The sequence below is a fragment of the Eretmochelys imbricata genome, chromosome 11, assembly GCF_965152235.1.
Source record: "Eretmochelys imbricata isolate rEreImb1 chromosome 11, rEreImb1.hap1, whole genome shotgun sequence".
NCBI lineage: Eukaryota > Metazoa > Chordata > Testudines > Cheloniidae > Eretmochelys > Eretmochelys imbricata.
Genome location: NC_135582.1, coordinates 33,913,885 through 33,941,374, shown reverse-complemented (window position 1 = coordinate 33,941,374; position 27,490 = coordinate 33,913,885). Strand labels below are relative to the sequence as shown.

Sequence of the window (27,490 nt, the reverse complement as noted above, 5' to 3'; positions counted from 1 at the left end):
TCTCTCCTGTTGAATCTGTTCCACTTTGGATAAATACTTAGTCACCAGATGAAGAGAGAGAGCGCAAGCGAGAGACACACACACACACACTATGACTCACTGGGAGGAGGGAGACTCAGTCTAGTCACCCTATTGAAAGATTAATTATTTATACACACTGGAACGGCTTCAACAGAAGAGAGTGAGGGGCCCCCACTTCAGAATATTCCATAGCTCAGTGGTTAGAGCACTCTCCAGAGAGGTGGGAGACTCCTGTGCAAATGCTTTCTTCCTCTCGGGAAGAGAGGGAAAGGCAATAGAACCTATCTCCCCCATATCCCAGGTGACTGGGCTAAAAGGTATAATGAGGACACCACCTCCACCTTCTTCTGTTTTTTGTGGAATGATGCAGGTGCCTAACTTATTCTTGCATGAAAACTACTTAGGTGCCTAAGCCACCTCCTTCCAGGAGATGAGTTCCTGGCTGTGGATAGCTAGCAGAGATAGGTGCCTCCCTGCAACCTGGATTTTGGCTCTTATCTCCATCAAAGCGGCAGGGCTTAGAACACACCCCTTTCATCAGCGTCTCACACTGGCTAGCTTAGGTGGCTCCTCACGTAGCATGCTGGCTTTTGTGGCCTGCATTCTCAGGCACCTCTCTCACTCCATTCATTGTATAAAGAGTCTAGGTGCTAACTCAGGCTTTGTGGACTGCACTGTTGCTCCTGTGATTTTCTAGGTACCTACTTCCCTTTGAGGTTCTGGGCCTATGTGAATTAGCAGCTTCTATCTCAGATACACTTCCTGATCTGCATGTTTTATCATTCTTTAGTGATAAAAAATTACTTTTTATTTCTACTCGCCAAAGAGTCACTAGTTGAGCTGGAGTCTGTTTTGACTCATGCATTATCAGCAGAACCAACTGTAGTTCCAACTGTAGAGTCAAAGTCTGGCTTTAGTTAAACCCAATCAACTCTAATGAAGACAATGAGCATGTACAGATGTAAATGAGGCAGGAATCTGGCCTTGAGAATCTTGACTACTTTTGATTATGAATAAGCCAGGTAGAACTCAACTTGAATTTCTTACCTTCTGTTCTAGTTCATTCTTCCTATAGTTGATGGTAATGGAGTAATAATGTCTGTTCAGTCCATGAATTAGAGCCTATAAAAGTTTATGGAAAAATATTCACACTGAAGTTACTATCATAGATATGAAAAATATTAGTAAGAAAGTGACTATCTAAAGCACTCAACTTGAAATAGTTTTGAAAAAATGTTATAGGTAGTGTCAACCACTATACCTGCTCCTAACAATCTTATTTTCCTATTTTTAAAAAATGTTGCTCTCTCTTCCGTTTCCACATGAAAGGTTCATACAAACAAGGAAACAGTACAACTATTTGTAAACTGCAGACAGATTCGGTAAACAAAAAAAATTAATTATTTGCTCTCCAATCTCTTGTTTATGGTAAACTTAAGTCGTACTTAAAACAGGAGGTAAACGTATTTCAGACACAGGTGTGATTTTTATGTTGACACTATCACTTATAAATCTAAAACATGTGGCAAAGGTTTTAATTTTTAATCTTTAATAATTTGAGCTGTATAGCTGTGGTTACAGCTGAAACAGTAATTTACATTTCAGGTGCTGGTTAGACAGGATATTTACAGAATAGACCTTTAGCATTAAGACTGTTTTAAATTTTCAACATTAAATGCAATATCATCTTGCCAGTTACTGGCATGACCTTTATGGATGCAACGTTTTTACACTAGCACCTCACCAACCAATAAGAGGTTTACAAGAAACATATTAGGTTATATGAAACCTTTATATGTATGCTCCATATCTTGCTGCTTTGTTGTAGTATCAAGACAATAATGGGCACTCTTTTGAAATGTACATCTTAAGGTATGGCTTGGATTAAGATGTAGTTTCTAAAAATAATCTGTGTATGAACATAAATCCTTGTCAGATGTTTTGTCCTCGCAATGTAAAAAAGATGTGAAAAATTATACCATGCAACATTTAAGAAGTAGAGAATATTTGATATTCCAAATTATATTTTGATCATTTCACCTATTTATTGATGTCTATTCCTTAACGCTATCCATGGCTAGCGCTTGTTCCACAAAATGCAAGTACAGCTTTTCATTCTAGTGCTTCAAAATCCTACCGCAATTAAAATTTAATAGATATCATAAAGTTGAAAACAGATTTTTTTGCATGTATTTGTATGCTATACAAAGAAATACTTAAACAGTTACAGTTTTCATGAACTGACTATATGTTCACTAGAGTTTGTTAACTGCTGATTGTCAAAGATACACATTTAGCTTTACTGTAGTCAACAGAATCTCAAAAACAAACACTTGCCTATTTATTGTTATAGTAATTTCAGCCTTAAATTACTGAAAAAAGTTCTGTAGTTTCTTTTGACATTCTCGCTCTCCCCTCCCCACCCCGAACTGAAAATCTGTACCCTCTTGTTTTAACTTAACTGTAGATAAGGGGAGACTTTTACGAGCTCCTAAGGGATTTAGGAGTACAAGTCCTAAATAGACTGACTATCTCCCCTGCAATCATTTCCCTTCTAACATCAACAGTTAATTCAACTTAGGTGTTAGCTGAGCAAAAGTGCAAACACTTAAAAAAAAAAAAAAAATCCTCCCAACTATCTTGAAACTGTACTAATAGTCACTGCAACAGGTTAATTGGAAACCTCTAAAATGTACACCTATTTGCACTCTATATTTTAAAGACATTGTTCCTCAAGTGTTTTGTTTCACTGAAAGATTAGTGTGTGTCGTGCAATACTTAAGTCCCGTAATATTAAAGTCTTTAATAAGCTTGCCTTATGCTTCACAAAATGACTTTGATAAAATATGGGGGAGGGGACATGTGAAATCCTAATCCCACTGAAGTCAATGGGAGTTTTGCCATCAACTTCAAGAGGTCAGCATTTCACTCAGGGACTTTATAACATGTGTGTATCTACATTTGTTCTCCGTGGAAAGAATAAGTCTTAAGAACTTGTATATGTATACACTTAATTTCAAACTGCAATATTTTAATGTAATAATAAAATATGTAACTGGTCATTGCTAACTTGCAATTAGTGAAAAAAACTTATGTCTGAAATATGCCATGCTACAACAACAATGATCTTCGACTGTGAGATATTACTTAACCTTTTGCAAAAAATAATGAAGCAGTATGATACTATGGGGGTTTACAAGAGAGGTCATTACATACAGCCTAAAAAAGCCCAGTAATATATTCTCTTGAAACAGGCAAGCATGGGCTTGTCTGTATCCAATCAAAAACATTAGTAGGTTATTTCATACTCATTATACTTCACAGTTTTCACAGATTTAAAAATCAAAAGCAAAACACTTCAACCTTTTAAAACTAACTATTTTACTAGTATGAATATTTTTGCTCATTTTTCTTTATAAAAAAGTGTTTTAGTGCATAAAATAATAAAAGCTACCAATGTGTTGAAGGTAGAAGTTTAACAACGGCTAGCTGGCATCTCCCCAAAGATAGCAATCTGATAATAAAAGTTGAAGCATCTAATTTCAGTTCTACTGTGGCTACTATACTGTCTTTCAGTAGGCCGTATTTAGCAACATACATTAGTATTACTGTTCATGTAAATAATCTTCAGAGAAGAAATTAGGCTTCCTGGTAGCAACTATTCATGCCTTTTACAATACATTTAAAAATAAAATACATTTTTCTTCATGGGGGGAAAAACTGAGGAAAAAAAAGTCAAGGCACAAGAATACGGATAAGGCATTAATCACTCAGGAGGATACTCTTGTTTTAGAACAGAAGAAGCTTTCTGCAATGAAGGTTTGGCTTCACTGAAGACGAGAGTATTGGCCTTAATCGTCAACACCAGAAACCAAATAGAGTAAATATTCAAAAGAGAAATTCAATGTTATAAACTTTATACATTCTTACAAAGATATATAAAAACAATACACGCAAGTAAAGAGGATTATGCTTGAAATGGTCAATTATACATTCAAATGATCTATTCCATTTTCCCCCTCCCCCCCACACTTCATCAAATTACAAGGTCACCAATGTAATAACCAGAGTTGGAGATGGAATATTTGTTTAGGACACATGAAAAAGTTGAATATATATATTAAAAAAAAATGTAGCAGTAAAGCAAGTGGAAAGAGACCATAATGATTAATGGGTAGGGCATTTTTCAATGGTTGCTTGAAGAGTAATTTATTCTTTTATCACATATAATTCGGATGCTTACAGTAGATAATAAAACACCATTTACTCATCCTGGCTTTAGGAAAGCTCAAGCATATGTTAACAAGAGCAGTTTTAAAACTGTAATACTGAAAAAGGATACCATTTGCCCTCTCTTGTATCATTGGTCTGATAAAGCTAAAAAAGCTAGAGTATTGTCCTCCCAAATTCACACAAAAGATTTATTTTAAGTTTTTCATTTTATAAATCTGTACCAAATCTTGACAGTATCTACTTAAATTCTGTGTTTACATCTGACGAATTTAGAGCTCAATCCTACACTCATAAATTAGGAGTAGACCTATTCAAATATCAAGTTAATTTTATATGCACATTAAAATACTGCAATGAGGGATAACATACAAATTATAGCTGTAACATTTTAAGATACTTGTCGCATCACTGTGATTAAACACCACTCAATACAAAACAGAGTTTATCATCATCAAATACTGACTTTACCTGGATAGATGGCTTGTTTAAGTGACCCAGATTTGAAGTTGTTTGTCTTGGTTCATGTCCCAAGACCATCATATTAGCATTGATCAATCTGAAGGCATCAATAACAACCTGTAAAAACAAGACGTCAAGTCAATTCTTTTTAGAAAATGCAAGCAATGGTGCCAAGCAACGGTGGACAAGGCATGATCAACTCTCATCTGTTTTTGGCCTTCTTCCAGAAAATCTTTTAATTATAATATTAATAAAAAAGAACCTCCTGCTGACTGTGCCATCAGCACACAATTCTTTACTTTGTATTGTAAGGTGACACCAGAACTACATTTTTCATGGAACTATTAAGTTTTATGTACTTTTTATTTTACAACATTGAAAAGATCACTAGATATACATACTATAAACTTCATAGGTATGTATGTTTGTCACCTAAATCTTATCTAATCAAAATGAATGACAGAGAGAGACGAAAACTGAAAGTGAGCACAAGCTAAGGGACTGTGTCTAAAGCCCAGTCCTGTCACATCAATTACACCACCACAATACTTGAAATGACAACAAAATTATAGCCAGCAAGGAACTTGCCCCATGTATTCCCTTCTAGTCAGATGCTTTTTGCTTCTTGTGACTAAGAAAGGGTCTATAAACTGTCTGATGGATTAAAAAGTCCTTGTCAGTGTCATGCTCAGGAGTAAGAAATAGAGTAAAAGACGACCAAGGTCATTTATGATTTAAGGAACATGAAGGTAGTATATCCAGTTATTTCATTACAAATGGGGGAAGAAAAAAAAAGTAGAGCTTCCATCTAGCCTATTTCTATGCTTTGCTGTAATTGTTCAAGAAACCTTTGCAAATAAATATTTAGTGGTTTCATATAATAAAAATAATCACCTAACCTGCTGCTAGGTGAGGTGAGATATAACTTAGAACACATCACAGCCATGCAGCACAAAAACTATCCTCGTCACCTCCAACTATCATTATAGATTCATAACTACAAACGAAGATTTTGATTTATTTAGCCCTTAATCCTACAACCAGACCTCGCACCTATGCAGAGCCACACTGAAGTCAATGGGGTGCCACACTGATGTAGGCATCTGCCCCGCATGGTTTTGATTGAAGTGTTGGGGCCTTATTTTTTAAAGATTCTAATTTTGTCATGTTCTTAAACTGGATTTATGCTTCATAGTTTTAAGAGCTTACATTAAAATGCCCGAGAAATTTCCACCGCAGTTGTATTGTAATCTGTATTTCACACAATACCACATGGCACCAAGACACCAAGGTCTAATATACTGAGAAGCTAAATATCCCATTGTTTTATAATAGCTTATTCCAGGTAAGCAAGAACACAAAAATTGTCCATATTTTAAAAATTAAAGAAAAAATATTTTAAGTGCTTCTCACCAACTCAGGACTTCCCTTCTAGCTAAACAAATTAGGATACTACCCACAAACCTACTTAAGTGGGAATGTAATGCAATTATGATATCATGTTAAAGGGCACAGAGAGGTAACAAATGAACTGGCAGAGATTAATATGGAAATTTTAAAATGTAACAATTTACAGTATTTTAAACTGAAGGCAGACTAATAACGATCTCACATACTGTACATGTCAAAGAAGCTGCTTAAGTCACATCAAGCAAAACACAGCAATGTTTGATATAAGTATCAAAGACAGATAATGATACACAAAGTAGTGGAAGATATTTGTACCGCTAGAAGGACCATATTTTTTTCCACTTGTGCATGTGTGTTGACTGCATGGTCCATATCCAATTTAGGAAGAGTCCATGTCTACTGCTAAATGCATACAGCACCAAGCACAGCAATGATGTTCACTAAATAAGCAGTTATAAGTAGATTGGAAGTTATAAACTTCTTTTAAAGATTAAATTTCTCACATGGTTTATCCATTAAGCAGTTGTAAATTAGTGACTTGTACAATCCTGGACTCTCAACTGACTGGCCAGATCCTTCTCCAACTTGTCTTTTAAAGTTGCCTTCAGCAAATATGTCATTGTTCTTCACTTCTTATTAGCATTTCAGTGACCCAATTTATGCCAGATAGCATGGTGATAGATAACAAGAATTTATAAGGTAAAGACAAAAACCCCTAACATTCTCCCCTTCCCTGTGACACACACACCCCTTCCTTCTCTCAATTAAACAGATTAACCGGTTTAACACAGAAAGAATTATTATAGCATATGGAATTTTAATCTTGCTAAAGAAGAGTTTAATTCCTTTAATGATTTTTTAAACCATTAAACTTCATTCACCTATAAGACATCAACCATTCTCTAAAAGAGTTCCAACATATCTACCTTTTCGTCCTTGTAATACAAAAAGATCAATTATATTCTTAATGTTCTCATCAGATTTTACTTTAACTCAGACAGTTTTAAGACTCGTGTTTGTATATATAAAAGTATATCTTATCAGTTTTCCAACTCCTGAAATTCCATTTTAACCAGATGTCCTAATTTAGAAACATCTGCAAATGCCCAACTATAGTAAGTAAGGAGTACAAATAAAGCAAAGCAAAGCAAAGGGGAGATGGGGGTGGGAAGAAGACACATACTGTAGTCCTCCAGAGACTTCTAGATAGGAAAATCAAGCAAATAAAAATTTACTCTGAGGAGCAAGATACATTAACTTGGCAGGATACCATAACTTAGTGCTTCATCATAATTTAACTTCCTAATGGCTACACTTCTCAACTGCAGTTTAAATGACTGCTCCACTAGAAACCATGGAACTTATCCAAAAATGCAATGGCATTTTTGTCTAATAATTGTTCCAACATTGGATTCCATGTTTACTTTTCAAGGTACATTTTTGAAAGGAAAACTAAAACTCCTAACATATTAGGCATTGCAACACCGCTTTGATAGTAAATCAAATATTTTAACTACTGTTCACAGTGTCATAGTTGGATAACTTTCATAGCAAAATATATTGGACAACTAGCTGCTGAAATATTTAAGAACTCTACTCAATATGATTTAAAGTTTGCAGTCCTTACTCATGCAAGTAATTTCCATCACTTCAATGGCACTACTCACATTAATAAGGATTACAGGCTCTCTCTGTGCAACTCTGGAGAAACAAAACACAAACATTTGCTAAAACTGTTAGCATCCTTCTTGTTCAAACTCTAATGTGAAATCCTAAACGCACAATACTTATATGTTCAAAAAACAAGGGTAACTAATCTAGACAGAATACAGAAAGTATGAATTGAATGACATTTTTCTTGTTAGTAGCATTATGACAACCAATAAAAACTAAATACTTTAGCTACACCAAGATTAAAGGAATTCATTGCCATCACTATAGCAACTGTCTTAAGGAAACCAACATGCTCAACAACCTGCAATCTAAATTTAGATCTAGTACGCAATAAAAGCATAAATACAGCAATATACCCTACATTTACATTTCTGTGAAATCTTCTAATTGCTTTTTGCACAGTGAGAACAAATCGGTTCCTCCTTTAGAGCATCATATCAAAATAAATAGACTCATTAATGTCCAGTGCACTAATGAGCAATGGGTGAACTAGGTGTTAATTATGCCACAGTAAGATTCAAGGAAAAAGCCCTTGTGAGCACTTGGAGGTGTGCAGAAGCTAAAGTCTTTTTTCTGTGTTTATTTTGAAGTACAGCACGATGCAATCAAATGACAGCAACATGGTCACCTCATATTTAACAATGGAACTTTAGAGAGACTGTAATCCAAGTAGAGAACCTCCCAGGATTAATTAAAGCAGAGGAAAAATCCATTTTTCAGAGTTACTTAAAGAATTTAATGGATTTACAGTAGTTCCAAATTTATAGTTTTCATTGTACTTATTACCTCACTACAGCATGCACTGTATTAACAAAAATAGTAACAGCTTTGCATGAGGCTTTTAGACTACCTCTCTGAAAGCCCAACTCAAACCTATGGTAGTAGGATGTTTTCCAGATTATGATGGTAGCAGTTATAAATATGCTTTTCCACACTGCAACTCTTTCACTATCCTGACCATTTAATTTCTTCTGGTACAAAGTGTCTCAAGACTTTTCAGAGGTCACTTCAACATAGACAGCTTATAACAAAACCATTAGCAGTTTGGCTAGTTTAAGAAAACCTCTTACTTTCCTTTTTTTGTTTATTATCACTGCATGAATCTGCGGCATATGATAGTTTATAATTTCTCAGGCTTGTTAAATTCATGTTAAAGGTCTGTTTTCTTGTTGAATAAATTTTGTTCATATAATGCTGCCTATTTCATACACTAAGTCTTTAATAGCACCTTTGGTCTATGCACAACTCACAGATCAAAACAGAGGACTAAAATAGGGGTTGATGATGCTATTTACATGTGTGATTCCTGCTGTCTTCTTGTTAGTAGCTTTAATATAATAGAAGACCCTGTCTGTTTTGTAATTAACACATCTTTACTGGAGAGATATTTGGAAGTGATTGCTGTGAATATACTGGTTAGTAAAATAAACACAATCACACACCACTTTCTGTTATCAGACAAATTTGTGAATTGTACACATTATACTCCAGATCAACAAACTGTGATATAACAGCCAAGTAGAAGAGACATTTATATAACCCTTTATTTTTCTGAAAATATGTATTCAATCTGACCTTGCAAATATAATTAGCTTGTGGGATGTGTGGATTTCAGTACCATGGATGCTTTACTAATTGCAACTCTTGGAAATAGATACTAAATATTTGGAAGCTGCCAATACAAAATAAAAACTGTATCTTTTTGTACATCTGTCTTAGCTACAAGAACCATAATAATCTGAAAAACAATAAAGATGGCATACTTTTTTGCAAGCATGTCGCTCGGTCAATGACCCACAACAGTTTGAGTAATACATTTTGCATAGTCAAAATTCAAATAATCTCCAAACTCAATGTCATCTGTAATTTTTTGGCTGTATGTATGTATGTAGCTATGCTTAATATGATCCAATATGTTATTCACTTTTTTCATGCTTTTATCCTGTGCCTGGCCAATGAGAGCAAATTTTTGATAATGTTAATTTAAAAAAATCTGTTGTTTTTTTTACTTTACTTTTGTACACTTATTTGAAAAGAAACTTTAAAAACTAGATTGATTAAGATGTTTGATGTTTAATACAAGGACTTTGTAAATTAAAGTATTATATAGTCACATAACTGAATATTTTTTAAAGAAAGACATTTTCTATTGCTAATGACAATGAATCTAGTTTATGCAGTGGGGCCCATTTGAGCACAGCTTTGGGGGGTTGGTTTTTGGGGTGGAATTTTTAGTCAAAAGTTCTATATAAAATATTTTAAAGAATGACATATTTCAATTCTCCAAGTTTTTGCAATAGCAAATCTAAAAACTCATTTTATGAAAGCATACCTGTATTTTGCATGCCATTCCACACACAGTGACAAATTGCAGACAGAGATAAATTATCCTTGTTATTCAAACTTAAACTTTCCTGACATCAATATTTGTGCAGGAAAAAAAAAAATTATGCAATATGAAAGCTATCTTTAAAAATGCATTGTTACCCTGAAATTCAAGAATCTTGTTATTGTTTGTGGACAAACCTACCAGTGCATAAGAAAAAACTGCAAAAGATATAATGTGGCTATGCCAGGTGTGGAAAAAGAAGTAATGTCCCATCTAAAATATCTTTTATCACCTGCAACTGACCTGTTATCAACTGCTTAGTTTGTTTCTAGATTCTTTAAAAATTAAATTGAACATGTGACCTTAGAAGTGCAGCTAAGGTTTATGACCATTTCGTTATTTATGCTGCCATGCACTGTTAGACAACCACAAGTGAAGAACATCTTCTGTCCCTTGTAAGCCCACAGCATAAAAAATTCAGAGAAATCTTACTTTTTATGCCATTTCCAATGAAAAGCACTAAGAACTGAAACTGACTCATGCCAAATTCATATCGCTGAATTGCTGTGATTGTGAGTTTGAAGTTTGCAACATGGAAATTATTTATAAAATGTCAATTTTATCTTTGGAAAAGAGATTCCTAGGAGTATGTGCATTTTCTTTCTTCATCCTTGGAGAATTGCTTACTGTGGTCAAATCTGCTGCACAACTTGAATATCCATATTGGGAGGGGGAGACAACTACGGTATAATACATTTATCTTGACAAGTGAGGGCATGCATCCATAACTCACAAGTAGCAAAGCCACAAGTTTTAAAGCTATATGCCTTAATGAAGATAAATGGACTATTCCACATTCACCATGGTAAAAGGTATTTAAACATTTAATACTTTTCAATGAAAAGTATACTTGGAACTTTTTTGTTTCAGGAAAGGGAATGAACTGAAATAACCTATAAAAACAGTTTACTAAGCAAGCATTTATCACCTGATTGAGAGCACAGCATATCCAAAAAAAAATCAGAACACTGACACTCACATTAACAATGAAGTCTGTAAATGCAAGTTTTTGGATTTGTAATATTCTATTCAGAAACGACGTTATTTGTGCAAAATACATGATGCACTAACATGAACAAAAATGTTGAGAATGTATAGTTATAAAATTTTTGCTCGCTTTACAATGAAACAGGAAGGAAAAATGGTGATGACGTTGGAACAATAATATAATTTGTACTTTGTCTAATATTTTGAAAATTTTATTCTGAACGGAAGTACAAATATTAACACACGTACCTATATCATAATTAAATATGCAGGATCTACTATTACAAAAATGTGATGCTTAAAAAAAGGTCATTCTCTAATAATTCAAGTTATCAGCTTCCTGCTTTTCTTATAAATCAAAGGCAAGACAAATTCCCATTTCCCTGTTCTGTAAGTCAGAGTTCAAGGCTGAAATTTTGCTTAGCTCAGATTAGGATGCCTCAGCCTTTCACCTGTAGGTCACTGCAATGAATCCGTGTTTCACTCAATAGTGATTGAGTTGCTACCATTTGACAGATCTTTGTTGGTTATTTGGCTATTTGTAAAATAAACTGGTGATCCCATTCTAACTCATAGTGGACGGATATCCACATCACAAAACACTATCACAACTGACATTCTTGCTGACAATTTCACTGGGCTTGGTCAATGATTGATCAGGCATGCAGACTGAACTACTCTGACCTCCAGGGACATCACTCTAGATCAGAGTTGAAGTACATTGGTGTGACACTGTTGGGGAAGCCGGTACCAGGTGTAAATAAATGACTTTAGTTTCAAGTTCTCACAATCTGGCCATTTATGGATCTAAAAAGAAAAAAAAAAATCACAATTACAGAGCAGCCAAAATCTTGTGCTCTGTTCATTCTTGTGATTATTTACTACAGGATTTAAAATAGTAAAGATCACCTAATAAGCAATGCAAAGGTAACTCAAGAAATACCAAGCTTTTTCTTTGGTTGGTTTATTTCTCAACCATTCAATTTTTCTCTCTTCAATCTCTGCAGCTATAATACATACAAGACCAAAAATACTCAAGATCCCTGCAGATTCTTTTATTTTCAAAGGGACTATCAGGTCAATAACCTTGCACCCAGGCACCTCCTTTTCAGTCTGTGTGGTGATGCTTAAAAAAATGGACTAGGCCCACTGAATGTGGCATTTTAAAGTAATTTTTACTGAAGATATAATGGGTCTGACAATACAATATTAACAGAACTAATACATGATCATTGACAATGCATAACACTTCAGTGGAAAGGTCAACAATATTTATACGCCTATCGTGCCCAAAATGTGTTAGGCACTGTACAAACATATTGAAAGGCATAATCCCTGTGCTACTACTTGTAATAGTTTCTACCAAAGTTATACATTATAAGGAGTCCTTAATACTTGAGTGGTAGAAATTAAAATTTCTAAACAGCAATGTTAGTAAGTCAAACGTTAATAATGAATATTGCATCAGGAAAAAGTAGTCTTGTCGCAAAAACGATCAATAGCATGTATTTTTACAAAGCAACAGAAGAGTAATTTACTGTGGAAGTGGTATCAGCAAAATAATTCACAACAAATAGCCACAGAATTAGTATTACAGCCAAGTTGCTAGTGTTAATGTGTTTGGGTCTTGATTTTACTTGGCTGGTTACTTTTTTAAACTTTGGAGGGCCATGGGCAGAGGGGAAAAAAACAACAACAGACTGCTAGATTAATACTTCCAAATTATATTTTTAATGGCCCATAAGGGGACCGAGAACATAACATGGATGTATTCTTAATTCTTATTCTTCTCTAAATGCACACATATAGACTACCAAAAACTTATCAGATGACTCCAGACTACTTACCAAAAACCAAAATAAAAAACACAACACCAAAAAACTCCAAGAGGTGATTTTAAAGGGCCAATCTCAATTTCCAGTTTCAGGTACTATACCTGTCCCTCCACCAATTCTAATTTTACAGTCATATTATTCTGACTTCTTAAAAATATTCTCTCTTCCATTGCTGTGTGGACACTCCAAACAAACAAACAAAAGGGAAAGACACTGAATATACATAGGAAATGCTAATCCTTACATAAAATAGTGAGGAGCCCATTGAAAACCCTAAGACAGATAGCTATGGCTAAAAGGATGCAGCCTTTCAAGAAACTAACAAAAACTGAGCCTTTAAATTCAGTTGAAGGAAACTACGTTGGAACGGTCTTCAATGCCCTTATTTTATGTAAGGCATAATTGATAATCATTTGACTCCATTAGAGCACTGGATAATTTTCCCAAGTTAGTAAGACTTTATATCGGGGTGGCCAACCTGTGGCTCCGGAGCTGCATGCCACTCTTCAGAGGTTAATATGTGGCTCCTTACTTAGGCACTGATTCCGGGGCTGGAACTATAGATGCCAACTTTCCAATGTGCTGGGGGGTGCTCACTTGTCAACCCCCTGCTCTGCCCCAAGCCCTGTCCCCACTCCACCCCTTCCCCTGAGCCTTGCATGCCCTCACCTGATTGCAGTGGGGGGGGGGGGGGGAGGAGTAGGCGCTGATTGGTGGGGGCTGTCGGAAGGCGCTGCAGGCTGGGGAGCGGATGTGGGGCTGCTGACATATTATTGTGACTCTTTGGCGATGTACATTGGTAAATACTGGCTAGTTCTCAGGCTCAGGTTGGCCACCCCTGCTCTATATGGCTATGGAAGATTTAGACACTGAGCTGTTGATTTGCAGCAGAAAGGATTGTCTTGGAGAGCAGTCCAGCTTTCTTTCTTCTTGTTTGGGAAAGTATGTGTTAAGGAAGTCTAGTCTTAACATATGAAGTTTGAAAATAGCAAAATAAAGTTATGCTATTCAATGTGCACTGTTCAGTGCTGAGAACGAAACAAAGGAAGACAGTCCTGTGCTCCAAAGATCTTAACATCTAAGTCAGAAACAGGCAAAATAATATAGTTCAGATACATAACAGACAGGTTCAAATCAAGATCTAGAAATATATATATATGGCAGAATCAGAGTTCTAGGACTTGATGCAAGAAATTTGTTTTTTAGGAGAGATCTCCATTAAGAAAGGGAGGTCATTTGGCACACACGCAGATGAAGTTGTGGTTAAAGAGATGACATACCATTAGTTTCTGTGTAGTGTTTTATTTCATTTAGTTCAAACTAACCATGACCATTCTTGAAAAGATTAAATCTCATTTATGCAGGATAAAGCAAGCCAACAAAACTCTAAGGGACACAGTTTAATCCAATGTTTTCTAGGATAGCTACAGTATGCTTTATCATTCTAAACTGAAACCTGAATAAGCAAACCAATAACAGAGGGAAATATTATGCTTATGATGATCTTGTGGTTAACGCTCTGCATTAAGACTCAGGATATCCGGGTTCAATTTCCATCTCTGCCACAGACCTCCACTGGCAAGTCACTTACATTCTGTGCCTCAGTTTCTCATCTGGCAAATGAGAATGTTTTCTTTCTCCCAACCTTTATGTATTGAGATTGAAGGATATTCAGGGTAGGGACCATGCCTTTTTTCAGAACCTAGCATAATGGGGTCCTGGTTGAAACTTCTAGGTGCTACTGTAAAATAATAATAGTGCATCTCTTAACTCTACTTTGAAAAGAATATGTATCTGGCCTGTTTCATAGCTAATTCGTATAGATTATCCCTTTTCTATGAAAAGAATCCAAAAAACATGAAAGGACTATGCAATTTAGAGTTCATTAGAAACAAACTGGTTGGATGAAGAGCTTTTTGAAAATGGCAAACTACCCAACATCCTGGGCACAACTTCTGAGGCATCTAAAACATTCTATTTTTGTATCAATCCAAAAACCAGTTTTTTTTTCCCCCGGGCTCTCTTTAATGAGCAATAAACAACAAAATTGCAGTATCTTTCAAGCTCTCATGAATTATCTCAGGTAAATGACAGAAGCACAAGATACTTTATAATATTTGGTTTACCTGACAAGATGCCTAATAGTTTTGTATAATACATGCAGTTTATTTACAAAAGAAGTTTCCTCTCAAAGAAAAGTTGATCCCTTCTGAAAATGCAGATTGCTCTTCTGTTACAAATTATAGGTATTTTCTGTCAGTCAGTCATTTTGACAGTGTTGTTACTACAAGGACTACTATAATGCAATGGACATTTAAACCACTGTTTTCAGAGAGATTTTTATATGTACCCCTGTTTAATATATGAATAATACAAAAAACCGTATTTTGATTTGAGAAACAGATTTCTCACATCAAATATACACCTAATAACAGAAATACTTGGTAAAATACCCTGGAATAATGTCTTAAAGTATCAATCACAGAAAACCAGTAAAGTTTTGGAAAAAACTCACCAGAACTGTTTTCAGTGGTGCCATGGCTTTTAGGTTGTAATTTAAAAATACACTGCAAGGACTACCTATCTACCAGACTTTGGGGGAAGGAGGGACCTGATAAAGACTGATGTTTGGGGTGGGGGTGGGGGGGGAAAAGAGGAATTGATTATGTTGGATTTATTGTAGTTATTTTTTGGTTTAGGGATGAGGAACAGCTGCTGATTTTGTAGTTTTTAAAAAAAATTCTGACAATTTTTGGCAAACACATAGTGAGCTCCGGAGAGACTTAAAAATGTTAGAAATTGAAACAAAAATGTCAATATTTAGCAATTCTACAGAGCTTTTAATGCATGTATTACAGAATGTTCTACAAAGGTGGTTAATCCCTGTTACCTCATTTTACAGATTGGGAAACTGGGGCAAAGCGAGGTTAAATGACAGGTATACAGTCACATAAGCAGATCAGTGGCAACAATTAGGAATAAACCTGCATGAGGTCACTTCTCCCACATCCTATTCTGGTGCCTATGTGGACTAAAATGAATTTATTTTCAAATGAATTCAACCCCAGAAATTAATGTAATACTTTCCAAACTCTGGTAACAGTAATCAGCCAACCTTAACCAGCTAACTCAAGCTTCACTCTTGTGCTTTATGTTATGATAAACCTGCTGGGAATTATTATTTTATAGACAGGATACCATTAGACAATACATTAGAATTGCTGGTACACAGTTATGGGGAAAAGTTGTGATAAACATTTAATGATATAGATTTAAAGTAATGAAAATCCCACCGCACTTTATGAAAGATATGAATAAGTTGGAGAAACAAGAGGATAGCAACAAAAATTATAGGAAGTTTAAAAAAATGTGACCCATAAGGAAAAATTGTAAGAATTGGCCACGGTTAATCTAAGGAAGAGAAGGCTGAGGCTTCAAATACGTAAAATGTTGTTGTAAAGAAAACAAAGTGATCAATGGTTTTCCATATCCAAAGGTAGGACAAGAAGTAATCGTCTTAGTTTAGAGCAAAGGAGATTAGGTTAAATATTAGGGGGAAACGGTCTAAATACAGGGATATTCAAAGCACTGGAGCATGTTACCTAAGGAGGTTGCAGAATCCTGAAACACATGTCTGGGATGGTCTGGATATACTTAATCCTGCCTCAGCATGGGGAGATTGATTAGATGACCTCTGAGGGTCCAAGCCCTATATTTCTATTATTCTATGTTTTCAAACAGCACCTTTAAAACACACCCTAAAAGTTAAATTTCAGTTTAAGCCATGTCTACATTAAAAACTTCTGCTGGGTAGCTGTGTTGGTCAAGGGTATGAGGAGGAATGATCTGTGATCACAGTATGATCACAGCAAAATGGTGGGTTCAGTTGATTTCCATAGGCCAAATATCTTTTTAATATGAGCAGCACTGCAAACTCCAACTGTTTAAAAAATCATGAGATAGGTCCCCCCCGCAAAATTATGCAACTGGTTTAAAATAATAATGTGAAGAGTTATTTTTATGTGCCTTCTGGTTTTGCTCCTTTAAAGCACACTCTGGTCATGTTTTCAAGCTTTTTGCCACAACCATGAGGAATAGAACCATTTTTTTTTTTTTTAAATGAAGGCTGAGACTTATTTAATCATTTGACTTCAGGAGATGGAGCTTTAAGATAAACAATATTGCAAGACTTGCAATATAAATCACAAGAGTTGGTAACAATGACCTCACTGCATGTTGTGCAGTGGGAATTGTTGTCTGGCTTGTAGGAAAAGGTGTCTCCCCTTCAGAGGCGAAATACCCGAAGAGTGATTTGCTGCAGGAGCTTCAAACCAGATCAGCATGGGGACACTGACCCATGCCCCACACAGGGGACCAGAAGAGAATAGACTATTTAGGTCCATGCCCGTGCAGGAAAAGCCCTCTTTTACCTGGATCAGGGATAGTAGCACCCACACTCCCACCCATGAAAGTAGTTAAATACCAGGTTTCGTCATGATTCACTGTGGGCATAACACTAGTCACGCTCCTTTCTCAAAGATCTGGGGAGGAATTTTTCCCTCAACAGATTGGCAGTTTAGCTGGTGTGAACATGAAACAGGGATTAGGCTATGATGTCGCAACTCATTACGTAAGTGTGGGGCAGATGTCCAGTGCAGGTACTCCGTAGGGAAAAAATGCAGCGATCAGATAAAATAGATTGGTGAAGGATTTAAAGGAGTTATTCTACAAAGGAGAGGAATTTGGGGGTGGAGGGTTCATGCATCTATGACTGGTATGGCAGGGACCCAGCCTTCTCCATCCTTATTCAAAGGGGGAGTGAAGTCCCAGTAGCTGGTTGGCTGGCAACCAGAATGGGTTAAGGGAGAGTGCTTTTAGTATTTTCAAGAGCTCCAGCAGCTCGCCCACCACAAGGTATATGTAAATTATTATGGAAATACCGACACCGTACACTTTTACCTGCCAGATACTTCTTGACATTTAGGAATAAAGTTGCATAATAAAACACATCCAGTGTCTCCTATCCTCCCTTCTAGCATAGTCGGACAACGTCATAAGAAAAGTTGTGAACTATTTTTATATTTACAAAAAATACCAGACTACACCTGCACTACCTCATATTCAAGATTAGGAAAAATAAAAAGATAACAGAAAAAGTCAAAGTCTAGTTTCTCCCCCAAAGATGACATTCACAGTTACAGCAAAGAGTAGATAATACACTTGGTCTTAATAAGTGCTGTAGAACAGCAGTGTTATTTACTGTGAAGATAACATATTTAGCAATTAATTTAATATTAACTCTGATCTAATTAAAAAATGCAGCAATAGAATACATGTTATTTGACTTTGATACAATATAAAGCAACCTGTCCTGATTTTTATAACACAGGAAAGAACAAAGAGAAAATACATACTGATGACTAAGGAAATCTTGTACATATTTTATCAAAATATTTCACTTTTCCCTCCAACATATCAGTTATGTAATCAGGAATTTAAGACATTTGGGTCAATTTAATTTCTTTTTAGTATTTTCTAGAGCTCCAGAAGCTTATTTGTTTTTAAATCACTTATATTTTGGTTTGATGAATACTTATATAGGCAAGCTTTTCGCTTTGAAAAAAACTAAGAATAGACCCCAAATTTAGAATGGACCCCAGTTTTGCTCAGTCATAATGATCTGATGTCAAAGAGTTCACATATAATTTTATAACAGATGAGCACTCTGAGGTAATGGTAATATTTAGATGAGCTGGTGGGTAGCTTTAATATAATCTTGCTATATAACTACTGTATTTCATATACAGAAAACAAATATTTTCAAACTATTTATAAAATTATATTAATGTCATACATCTATATTAGGATTTATTTTAAATAATTGGTCTACAGTACAATGGAAGTGCATGCTCAAACAAAACATCTCAGCAGTATTTTAAAGCAGTAACCACCTAGCCAATTTCTGTACGTTCTGTAGTTTTTCTAATCCACTCTCCCTGTGGTTGAGCAAAATCGAATTGCCTCTCACATTTGCAGACAGCTCTGTGAAGGTGATAATAGAGCTGCTCCCTGCTGTCATGAGGCAGGAAATAGGAAAATGGCATATGGGGCTAGAAAGAAATAAAAAAAGAACTAAACAAGAACAAAAGAGATTTCAACAAAGGACAACTATAACCCAATGTGCTTTGCAAGTTAATCGTTTCATAATCATTTAACATACTTAATCATTCATCTGCATCTTTACTCAAATATCTAAATGGCTGAGACCAAGTCTTTAGGGAAGTTTTTATTGTCTAAAACATTTGGAATGCAGATACCACCAGAAACTGTCATGTGCAATGCTTATAAAATAAAGCACTATTTCTGCTCGTGTTAGGGGCTGAACCCTTCCCAATTTGCGATTAGTAAGCTTTAACTATCTGTCCAAAATTTAATATCTCAAATTTTAAAACACTATAGACCGGGATTATCTGTTTATTCAGAAAAAGGCTCAAATGTTAGAAGTGTTGAATGGTTCTTGAATAGCAAACAGATGACTTGGTTAGAACTGATTATTCCAAATATATAATATGGCTTACGGCTACAGGCTTGCTCAGGGACTTTTGATGCAAGTGTTGGAACAAATGAAAATGGTACACTTTCAGTAGAGTTTTTTGATTCATTTATAACCAGACAGAATATTTAAATGAGTCATTGAGATTTTTTGAAATGTGGGTCCAACATTCAAGAACTAATATGCATTTTATAGTGTTTTTATTTTAAATCTTAGTTAAGTAAATTAAAAAAATTTAAAAAAACCTACTGTACCTTTCCTTTTACGCTCTGGATAGGATCCACCACCACAGCTACAGCTCTTTCCGATAGAGCTTCAAAGCTCTGCTGAGTATTGATATCCACACCAGACAGCCAACAGCCAAAGCCAGGATGACTATGATACCAACCAACAACCATCTCAGGCCTGAAACGAAGAGGGCATTTAGAAATTCCTAGCAATAAAAACCTATGATATGAAAGAAACATTGAAGTAACAGGGTATCAATTAGGATGAGAAAAGACACACAGGTGTGAAAAAAGCACCATTAGAAACATTTAAATTACTCACCATCGTATGGTGAAAACATGGAAATGAATAAGTGCGACAAAGGAGTGTTATCATTAAGGGATGCACATTAGCAGTGGTAGATCAAGCTTTCAGTTTTTCACCCTGTTACCACACCTTCCCTGAACCAGTTTTTACCCTTTCAGCTCAAGTAAATATCTATTCTTTAACTCCTTGGAGTCAGGAGTTGAATTTTCACGGCAGAAAGTCCATTTCAGACATGGACAGCAGGAACAAACGGCGGGAAAGGATTAATATCAATTAAACCAGCAGTAGAACTAGAAACTCAGTCAAAAAGCAATTTGCACTGTTCTGCTCAGCTGCTGAGCCTTTTGCTAACATTAATTTTGAAGTTTTTTCCACAGTAAAAGAATTTGAGCAAGCAGATGACAACTGTTGAGAGTTAGAGTAAAATAAAAATTTGTTTAAACACGAAGATGCTTTTTATCAAAATGTTTTTTTCCCCCTTTCTTTTATATACTAAATGTAACTGTACGCCTGTAAATAAAGCTAAAATACCCAAAGTAATAATGCTTTCCTATTTATAAAGTACAAACATTAGTTCCTTTAAACTGAGTTATTTTCTAGCAACTCCATATACTAACTAGAGGGGCATTCAAACCGAGGCTTACTATTATGATAATAAGAGAAGGAAGTTTATGACACTCATCTGGATCTGAAGTGTATCTCCTGAAAACCATGGGGAGAAGTGGGTTGTATAACATGCGATATTCATCATAATATTAGGTCAATTATTACTGTTTGTTAATGTTAAACACCCCACAGATCACAGGTCTTGCATGTAGTATACGGAATGTGCAGCCTAACCCACACAGTACGCCACTTAAACTTTCAGATGTTGCTTTGAAACAGTTACCTTCCTGTCTGTTTCAGCATATCCAACATTTTGGCTTGAAATACAGGATCAACTGCCTCTACACTGACACCCTGATTTTGGAAGAGAGACAGCATTAGTGTATTTACATATAAAGTAATTTAAAAGATAAACATGCATGCAAACAGACAGACAAACTCTTACTGCTCTGACATAAAATGATCTAATAGCTTCACTAATGACGAGACATTACTCTTCTCAGTTTTATTCAAGTTTGTCTACTCGGATTTTTTTGGAAATTGTGTAATTTTTAAATAAATCAAAGTTCTAGCAGAGCATTATTTAAATATAACAAATCTTATTCCTGTAGTTCCTTGAAAAAAAAAAAAAAGGTTGAGTTTTCTGTTTAGTAGGGTATTTTGGGTGAGCACTACCACCAACCATGCAAAAAAACCAATTCATCTGTCCTCTCCATTTCTAGTTTGTGCACACTGCTTCCTTCTGCTTACTGCCAGCCCAGTTTCAGGTCTGTTGCCACTGGTAAGGGTAAATACCCTCTTGCAGAGCCTGGCAAAGGGCATAAACCATCAACAAAGGCAGTGAACTGACTATGTAGAACATGCTAGCCAATGCATAAAATAAACTCAGAAAGAATTCTTTAATATTTCAATTATATGTAATCTTGATGGCAATTAAGGAAACTGCCTCTTTAATTAAGACCAATATTTCATTCGACCTACACACAGTGCCACTATAAATTTCAATTCCAGCTCCCAGTTCATTGCCCTCTTTTAATAAAATTCAATTTCTTAACCTCAAGTAAAACCAATCACCTTTCCACACAAAGGAAATATCATCTAACAGTCGTGCCACTAGAGTACAAATTCTGCCCCAGAGAAGTGATTCAAATTCACAGTTTCAGCAGTGCCACTACAGTTAAGGGCATGGCATCATTTCCATCAAACTCTTACTTTCCAGAGTTTGCAACGTGGCCTTAATACCTCCATCAGTACTGCAACTGGATATACAGGTCTTGAAGTCACCAGTTTACAAACTTTAAACACTGGGGTACTATAGCTATGGACAGCATAAAGGCCTTAGTTAAGGACTTAGTGGGAGCCATAGGTTTGACTTAAACCCCTAACCAAGTTCAACAAACATTTTCTTAACAGACTTTAGACATTTAATATGGGCATAATCCAGACACTGATATCATTAGTAGTTTTTCATACCTTATGTGTGTTGGGATGAGGGGAAGGAAAAACATAACATGATGTACAATTATTTAATGTGAGAGAAAACATTTACTCTAGTTCCTACTGAAAAGTACTCACTGTTCCTGATTGTGGCATAGCAAACACATCAATCACTCTGACGGTATAATCATCAACAAATTCTCCAAGCATCAGACCCATAACTTCCATAGGAACACCAGCACGACCATGTTTCAACATCTAGAAGGGAGACCAAAAGTTACAATGACATACTATGGTATTATTTACAAGAGATTCAGGGTTTGATTTGGGATAGTTCTGCCTCTACCAAAATGCCACTGTTCTTATTTTTATTTTACTCATTCGTTAACAGCATGTTGCGTGTTTTGAAAATGTAAAGCTTTGAAATAGTGCTAAGAATAATACAAGCAATAAAGATTGGTGGCAAGAAAATAACTGGAACATTTACAGTAAGATTTTATAACTACATTTAAACAAATAATCCAGTCAAAAACCAAGTTGTCCACACTACAAGTCTATAAACTTTTTACACTTTATGGAATACTAGACAAAGATAATGCTTTATATCTTAAGTGCTATTTTCAGTAAAGACTATAGAATACTTACTTTCAGCAGTGCAAGGGAAGAGATATAAACCTGTTCTGCTGTATCCACCGCAGGAGCATCTGTAGGTGGCCCCTACAAAACAGAATAAATTATTAACTATTTACTCCACATTTATTGCATCATTTTCCAATTATTTCTATTTTATTTTGCACAAAATTATAAGACTAAGAACACTGTGCACCTGACTGTGCTTTTATGTACAATAAATCCATTGGTTGCAGTGTTTACAATGAAAACACACAGCACTTTTTTTTACACTAACCTATTTTGCAACTTAGGGGAACTTACCTATAATATCTAGATACCTAGCCAGAAATCAAACAAAATAAACTGGTAAATATTGTGCTGGGTGCAAACCAGTTACAAAACATACGGAATCAGTGACTAGTTTCCATTAGTAAGAGTTAAGTCTTTCAGCAATGCTAACCTTCCTCAGCTGTAAAATATCTCCAATTCACCAATTAACTATGTGTTTCTTACAGTGGTGTGAATGTAAATGCTGCTGGGCTAGCATGATTAACTGGCACCAACACAAACAGCAGTTTCCCTTTGCTTCATCTGTTTTCAGTTAAAGACGACTTGCAGATAAAGGCAACAGGAGCACTTTTCAGATACACTGGTACAGTGAACATAAAATGGATCTCCAATCCCTAGGTGGAAAAGCTGTGAACAAAACACTTCGCTCTTTGCTTTATGAGTTGTTATTCAAAAATTAGCACAATTGTCCCAGGTGTGAATGATTGGTTGAGGAAGGTATTGTGTACTGCTGAAATGGAAAAAAAAGCAGGCTATCTGAAGATAAAACTATGCAGTTTTTGGGAAGTGAGGGACAAGATGACCTTCTCTAGACAACCACATCTCATTTTATCCCTTTACCACCCAAGCCATAGTACTTCATTAGTCAAATGTGTTTGTATTACAATCTTCGTAAAAGGAGACAACAGGGTACATTTACTCTTAGTAATGCTGTGTAAATGTGGAATAACTAGAAAAAATTCCAATGAGGAAAAAAAAAAAAAGTCCAGTCCATGATGCGTGGAGGGAAAAGAATTATATGAGACTGTATGTTATAATTTTGGAAGGCATTCCAATGCCAAAGTGATGAGCACTGTTTAAAGACTAGATTTAGACAACTTCATTAAATAACTCCTCACTTTTAGAGTGAAACAGTAATATTGGAACGACATGCTCCCAACACAGATCCAAGTGACACCTATTGACCAGCCTTATGGGCCATAAAATCTGAAGATAAAGTCAAGAGCTAAAACTACTAGTAAATTCAGTTTGTATAAAAACCACTCACCTATTGTATCTACTTTCATTTGTGTATGTACATCTCTCTCTCTCTCACACACACACACACACACACCCCCACACGCCCACCTTGGCATGGTATAAGGTAATTATACAACAAGAAGGATTTTTTTCTGTGGAACATTTTAATAATAAATCCGGATGACTTCCTCCACTACAAATTAGTTTTCTCCTCTTTACTTCTGCCATCTTTCTGGTCAACCAGCAGTAGTCCTATACTCCTTGATCCCTGCATCCACAATTCTATATACCTATTTGCCACCGTTGACTCTTTACTCCAGTTTCCTGTCCTGGCTGGCATTGTTCCCCAGATTAAAAAAGATAAGGTCCTGGCCACACTACTGCACACAGCCAACTATCAAGACTGCTTACTTTACAATTTCATCTCAAAGCCACATCAGAAACACCAGCTAAAGTCAAGACTCTCCTTTTCTGAAACAGTTGAGCTTCTTGGGCAGTATATCAGACACCACTTTTCTAAGGAATAGTAGCAAAAGGTGGTCCAGGACTTCATTTTGGATTGCTGGCGTATTTCTTGAGACGGACAACTCAGATTTATGTTCCCCACTCTCTCCGACTCAGCTCTCACATGCCCCTTAGAACAATCAAAGGGCATAAAGATCCTTCTTCGTTACAACAGGATACGTAATAGTCATTGGTGGTTTAACTTACATTTTTATAGTTGAGCTTCTTAAGCTCCCTGTCTTGCCCTTCTGGAGATCAAGAATAAACAGTGTGCTACCTGGTAATGGACTGCCTTCTTTATCATCTTGACTGTGGATGAATGTGCTTGATGTCTCTGGATGATATTGCCGTGATAGAGTGGCTACATCACTTACCCAACATCTAACTCACTGTTTGTGTGGTGCCATCAGAAGCCATACACCAGAAGAAGTCTCCTTCCTAAAACTCTCATCCCTCCCTCTTGACTTCTAGCCTGTTAGAGGCTACAGTCAACAGTGTCATTCTTGAAATTTTGTCCTCCATCTTTCACAACTCCATTCTCCCCTCTATTTTTTCCTGTTACCTCTCTGGCCATTCCATCATCTTTCAGTGGGTTTTCCCTAGGTCACCCAGTGAATCTTTAGTCTGAAACTTATAATTGAAATTATGTGAATGGGTGATCTCACTTACAGAGAAGGGTGCTGAGGAAGAAAAGTAGTGGACTAAGATAGGACCTTGTGGGGACCCCCACAGAAAGTGACGGAGTAGGTATTTTTGGAATTAGTGGGATGAATTTGAGAAAGGGAAAATATAGCTTGAATAAGTCTTTTGCAGTATGATTTATTAGGCTGTGGAATAATAAATATCTAGCTCCTGTATAGTGTTTTCATCAGCAGATCTCAAAGTGTTTTACAAAGGTCAACATCGTTATCCCCATTTTATAAATAATGAAACTGAAGCACAGGGAGGTTACGTAATTTGCCCAATAACTGTTCCAACAATACCTTCCCTGTCTCAACCCTCCCACAGGACTAGCCTAAATAATCTGCCTCACCCCAGGTACAAACCTAAATATTATTTACCCTCTCCCCCATAGGCATTACTTGGCCAAGTTGCACATTAACATTCAATCTTTCCCCAGGAAGGTCCCGATTAGCAAGGCATATGCTTAACTTTAAAGTGGGGCTGTCAATTAATCACAGTTAACTCATGCGATTAACTCAAAAAAAAATTAATCGCAGTTTTCATTGCACAGTTAAACAATAGAATACTAACTGAAATGTATTAAATATTTTTGGATGTTTTTCTACATTTTCAAATATATTAATTACAGCACAGCATACAAAGTGTACGGTGCACACTTTGTATAAAATGGTGTTGTATAAATGGTATATTATATTAAAATTTTATTAACAGTGCGATTAATTGCACGATCAATTGCAATTAATTTTTTTAATTGTGCGATCAATCACGATTTTGTTAATTTTGTTAATTTTGTTAATCACTTGACAGCCCTACTTTAAAATCAATAGGACTTCAGCATGTGCTTAACTTTAAACACATGCTTCCGTGTGGCCCTGAGCATTGATATTTCCTTGAATTAGGGACACAACCAAAAAAAAAAAATCATTCTGCCAGCCCCTTATCCATTTTCGCTGTTCTTCCCTGATACCTCTTGAATTAGCCTAAGCTTTTGGAAAGGAGTTGGCCAGAAATGAGCACAAGATTCCATGTGTAGTCTCTCACCAGAACCATATAGGGAGGGATTTTTACATCCTTGCTCTGTAATGTGAATCCTCTCTGTAAATAGCCCAAATCTGTACTGGACATTTTGCTAATACATTTCATTGCAAACTCATGTCTAATTAGGTTCCCACCATCCCTACATGCTATTCAGCATTATTGCTATTTTCCAGTTATCTGTGTTTTTGCTTTATTTGGCAAAAGATGTTTTACCTTGCATTTTCCCTAGAATGAATCTCATGTTACTTTCTAATCAGCGTTGGTCCCTTTGCACTATTTCTTTGTCCTCCGGTGTTCAGAGCTCCACAAAACATACGATCATTTGTGAATTTCGTTAATATGGTGTTTACTCTCTTCTAGGTCATTAAAAAGATGTTAAACACTGGACCTAATACTGATCCCTGTGGTACCCTATGTGACAAATTGCCATGTATTACTTTCTACATGTGGTTCTTTAACCAATTGACAGTGTTCTGATGCAAGTGATTCAAACTAATTTTGGGAGCAGGAATTAGTGATACAGAATATCAAATACTTTATTAAAGCACAAACATCTACTTTTCTTTCATCCACTAATCTTGTAATTCTATCAGTTTGTCTGGCATAATGTATTCTTAAATCATGCTGCTTTTGCACGTAGTTTTTATCCACTAGATGTTGTGGGAGGTTTTTTTTGTTTTTTAAAATCACTACATACTCAACTACTGCATTAATAAGAGAAAGGCTTTTGACATGGTGACTGCAAGGAATACTTTAAAAAAAATTGAAATAAACTAAGGAGGTACCAATCCTCTGGAAAAGTAACTCTTCAGTTCACCGACTTTTTCAAAATAGCCTTTAAGGTTTATAATGTTGGTTTTCTAATTCTCTTAATGCTTCCATATGTTGAAAATTAAGTCAATTCAGACGCCAGAGTGTGATCCACAAGTGGCTGCCATTCTAGCCTGTGCACTTGAATAGTGGTCACAAGTCCATTGCATCTGGTGTCTGGGTGAACAGTTCAGATTCCAAGGAACCCTCCTCCTCTGGCCCATTCCCACTGCAGCCTTCCAGAGGCCTGTGTACCCCTTCTGTGAGCTCCAAGACTGAGAGCCTTACGGGAACCTTCATACCAGGTGCAAATGTCACCCTTAGTAAATTTAACTGCCTGCCAGCTTGAGTGAAGGGGCACTATATTGATGAATCTTACTGCTAAATTAAATGGTG

General features: G+C 35.9%; 1 protein-coding gene across 2 annotated transcripts in view; it reads right to left on the bottom strand.

The window, feature by feature from the left end:
• The window catches only part of PSMD14 (proteasome 26S subunit, non-ATPase 14), a 58,332-nt gene that overhangs the window by 7,579 nt on the left and 23,263 nt on the right, over window positions 1-27,490 (bottom strand). For both annotated transcript variants that reach the window (XM_077829779.1, XM_077829780.1), the window contains exons 4-9: window positions 22,784-22,855; window positions 22,277-22,396; window positions 20,985-21,055; window positions 19,816-19,966; window positions 4,723-4,830; window positions 1,069-1,143 (exon numbers count right to left, since the gene is read on the bottom strand). In XM_077829779.1, coding sequence (XP_077685905.1) covers window positions 1,069-1,143; window positions 4,723-4,830; window positions 19,816-19,966; window positions 20,985-21,055; window positions 22,277-22,396; window positions 22,784-22,855 — 597 coding nt within the window. The remainder of the gene's footprint in view (window positions 1-1,068; window positions 1,144-4,722; window positions 4,831-19,815; window positions 19,967-20,984; window positions 21,056-22,276; window positions 22,397-22,783; window positions 22,856-27,490) is intronic.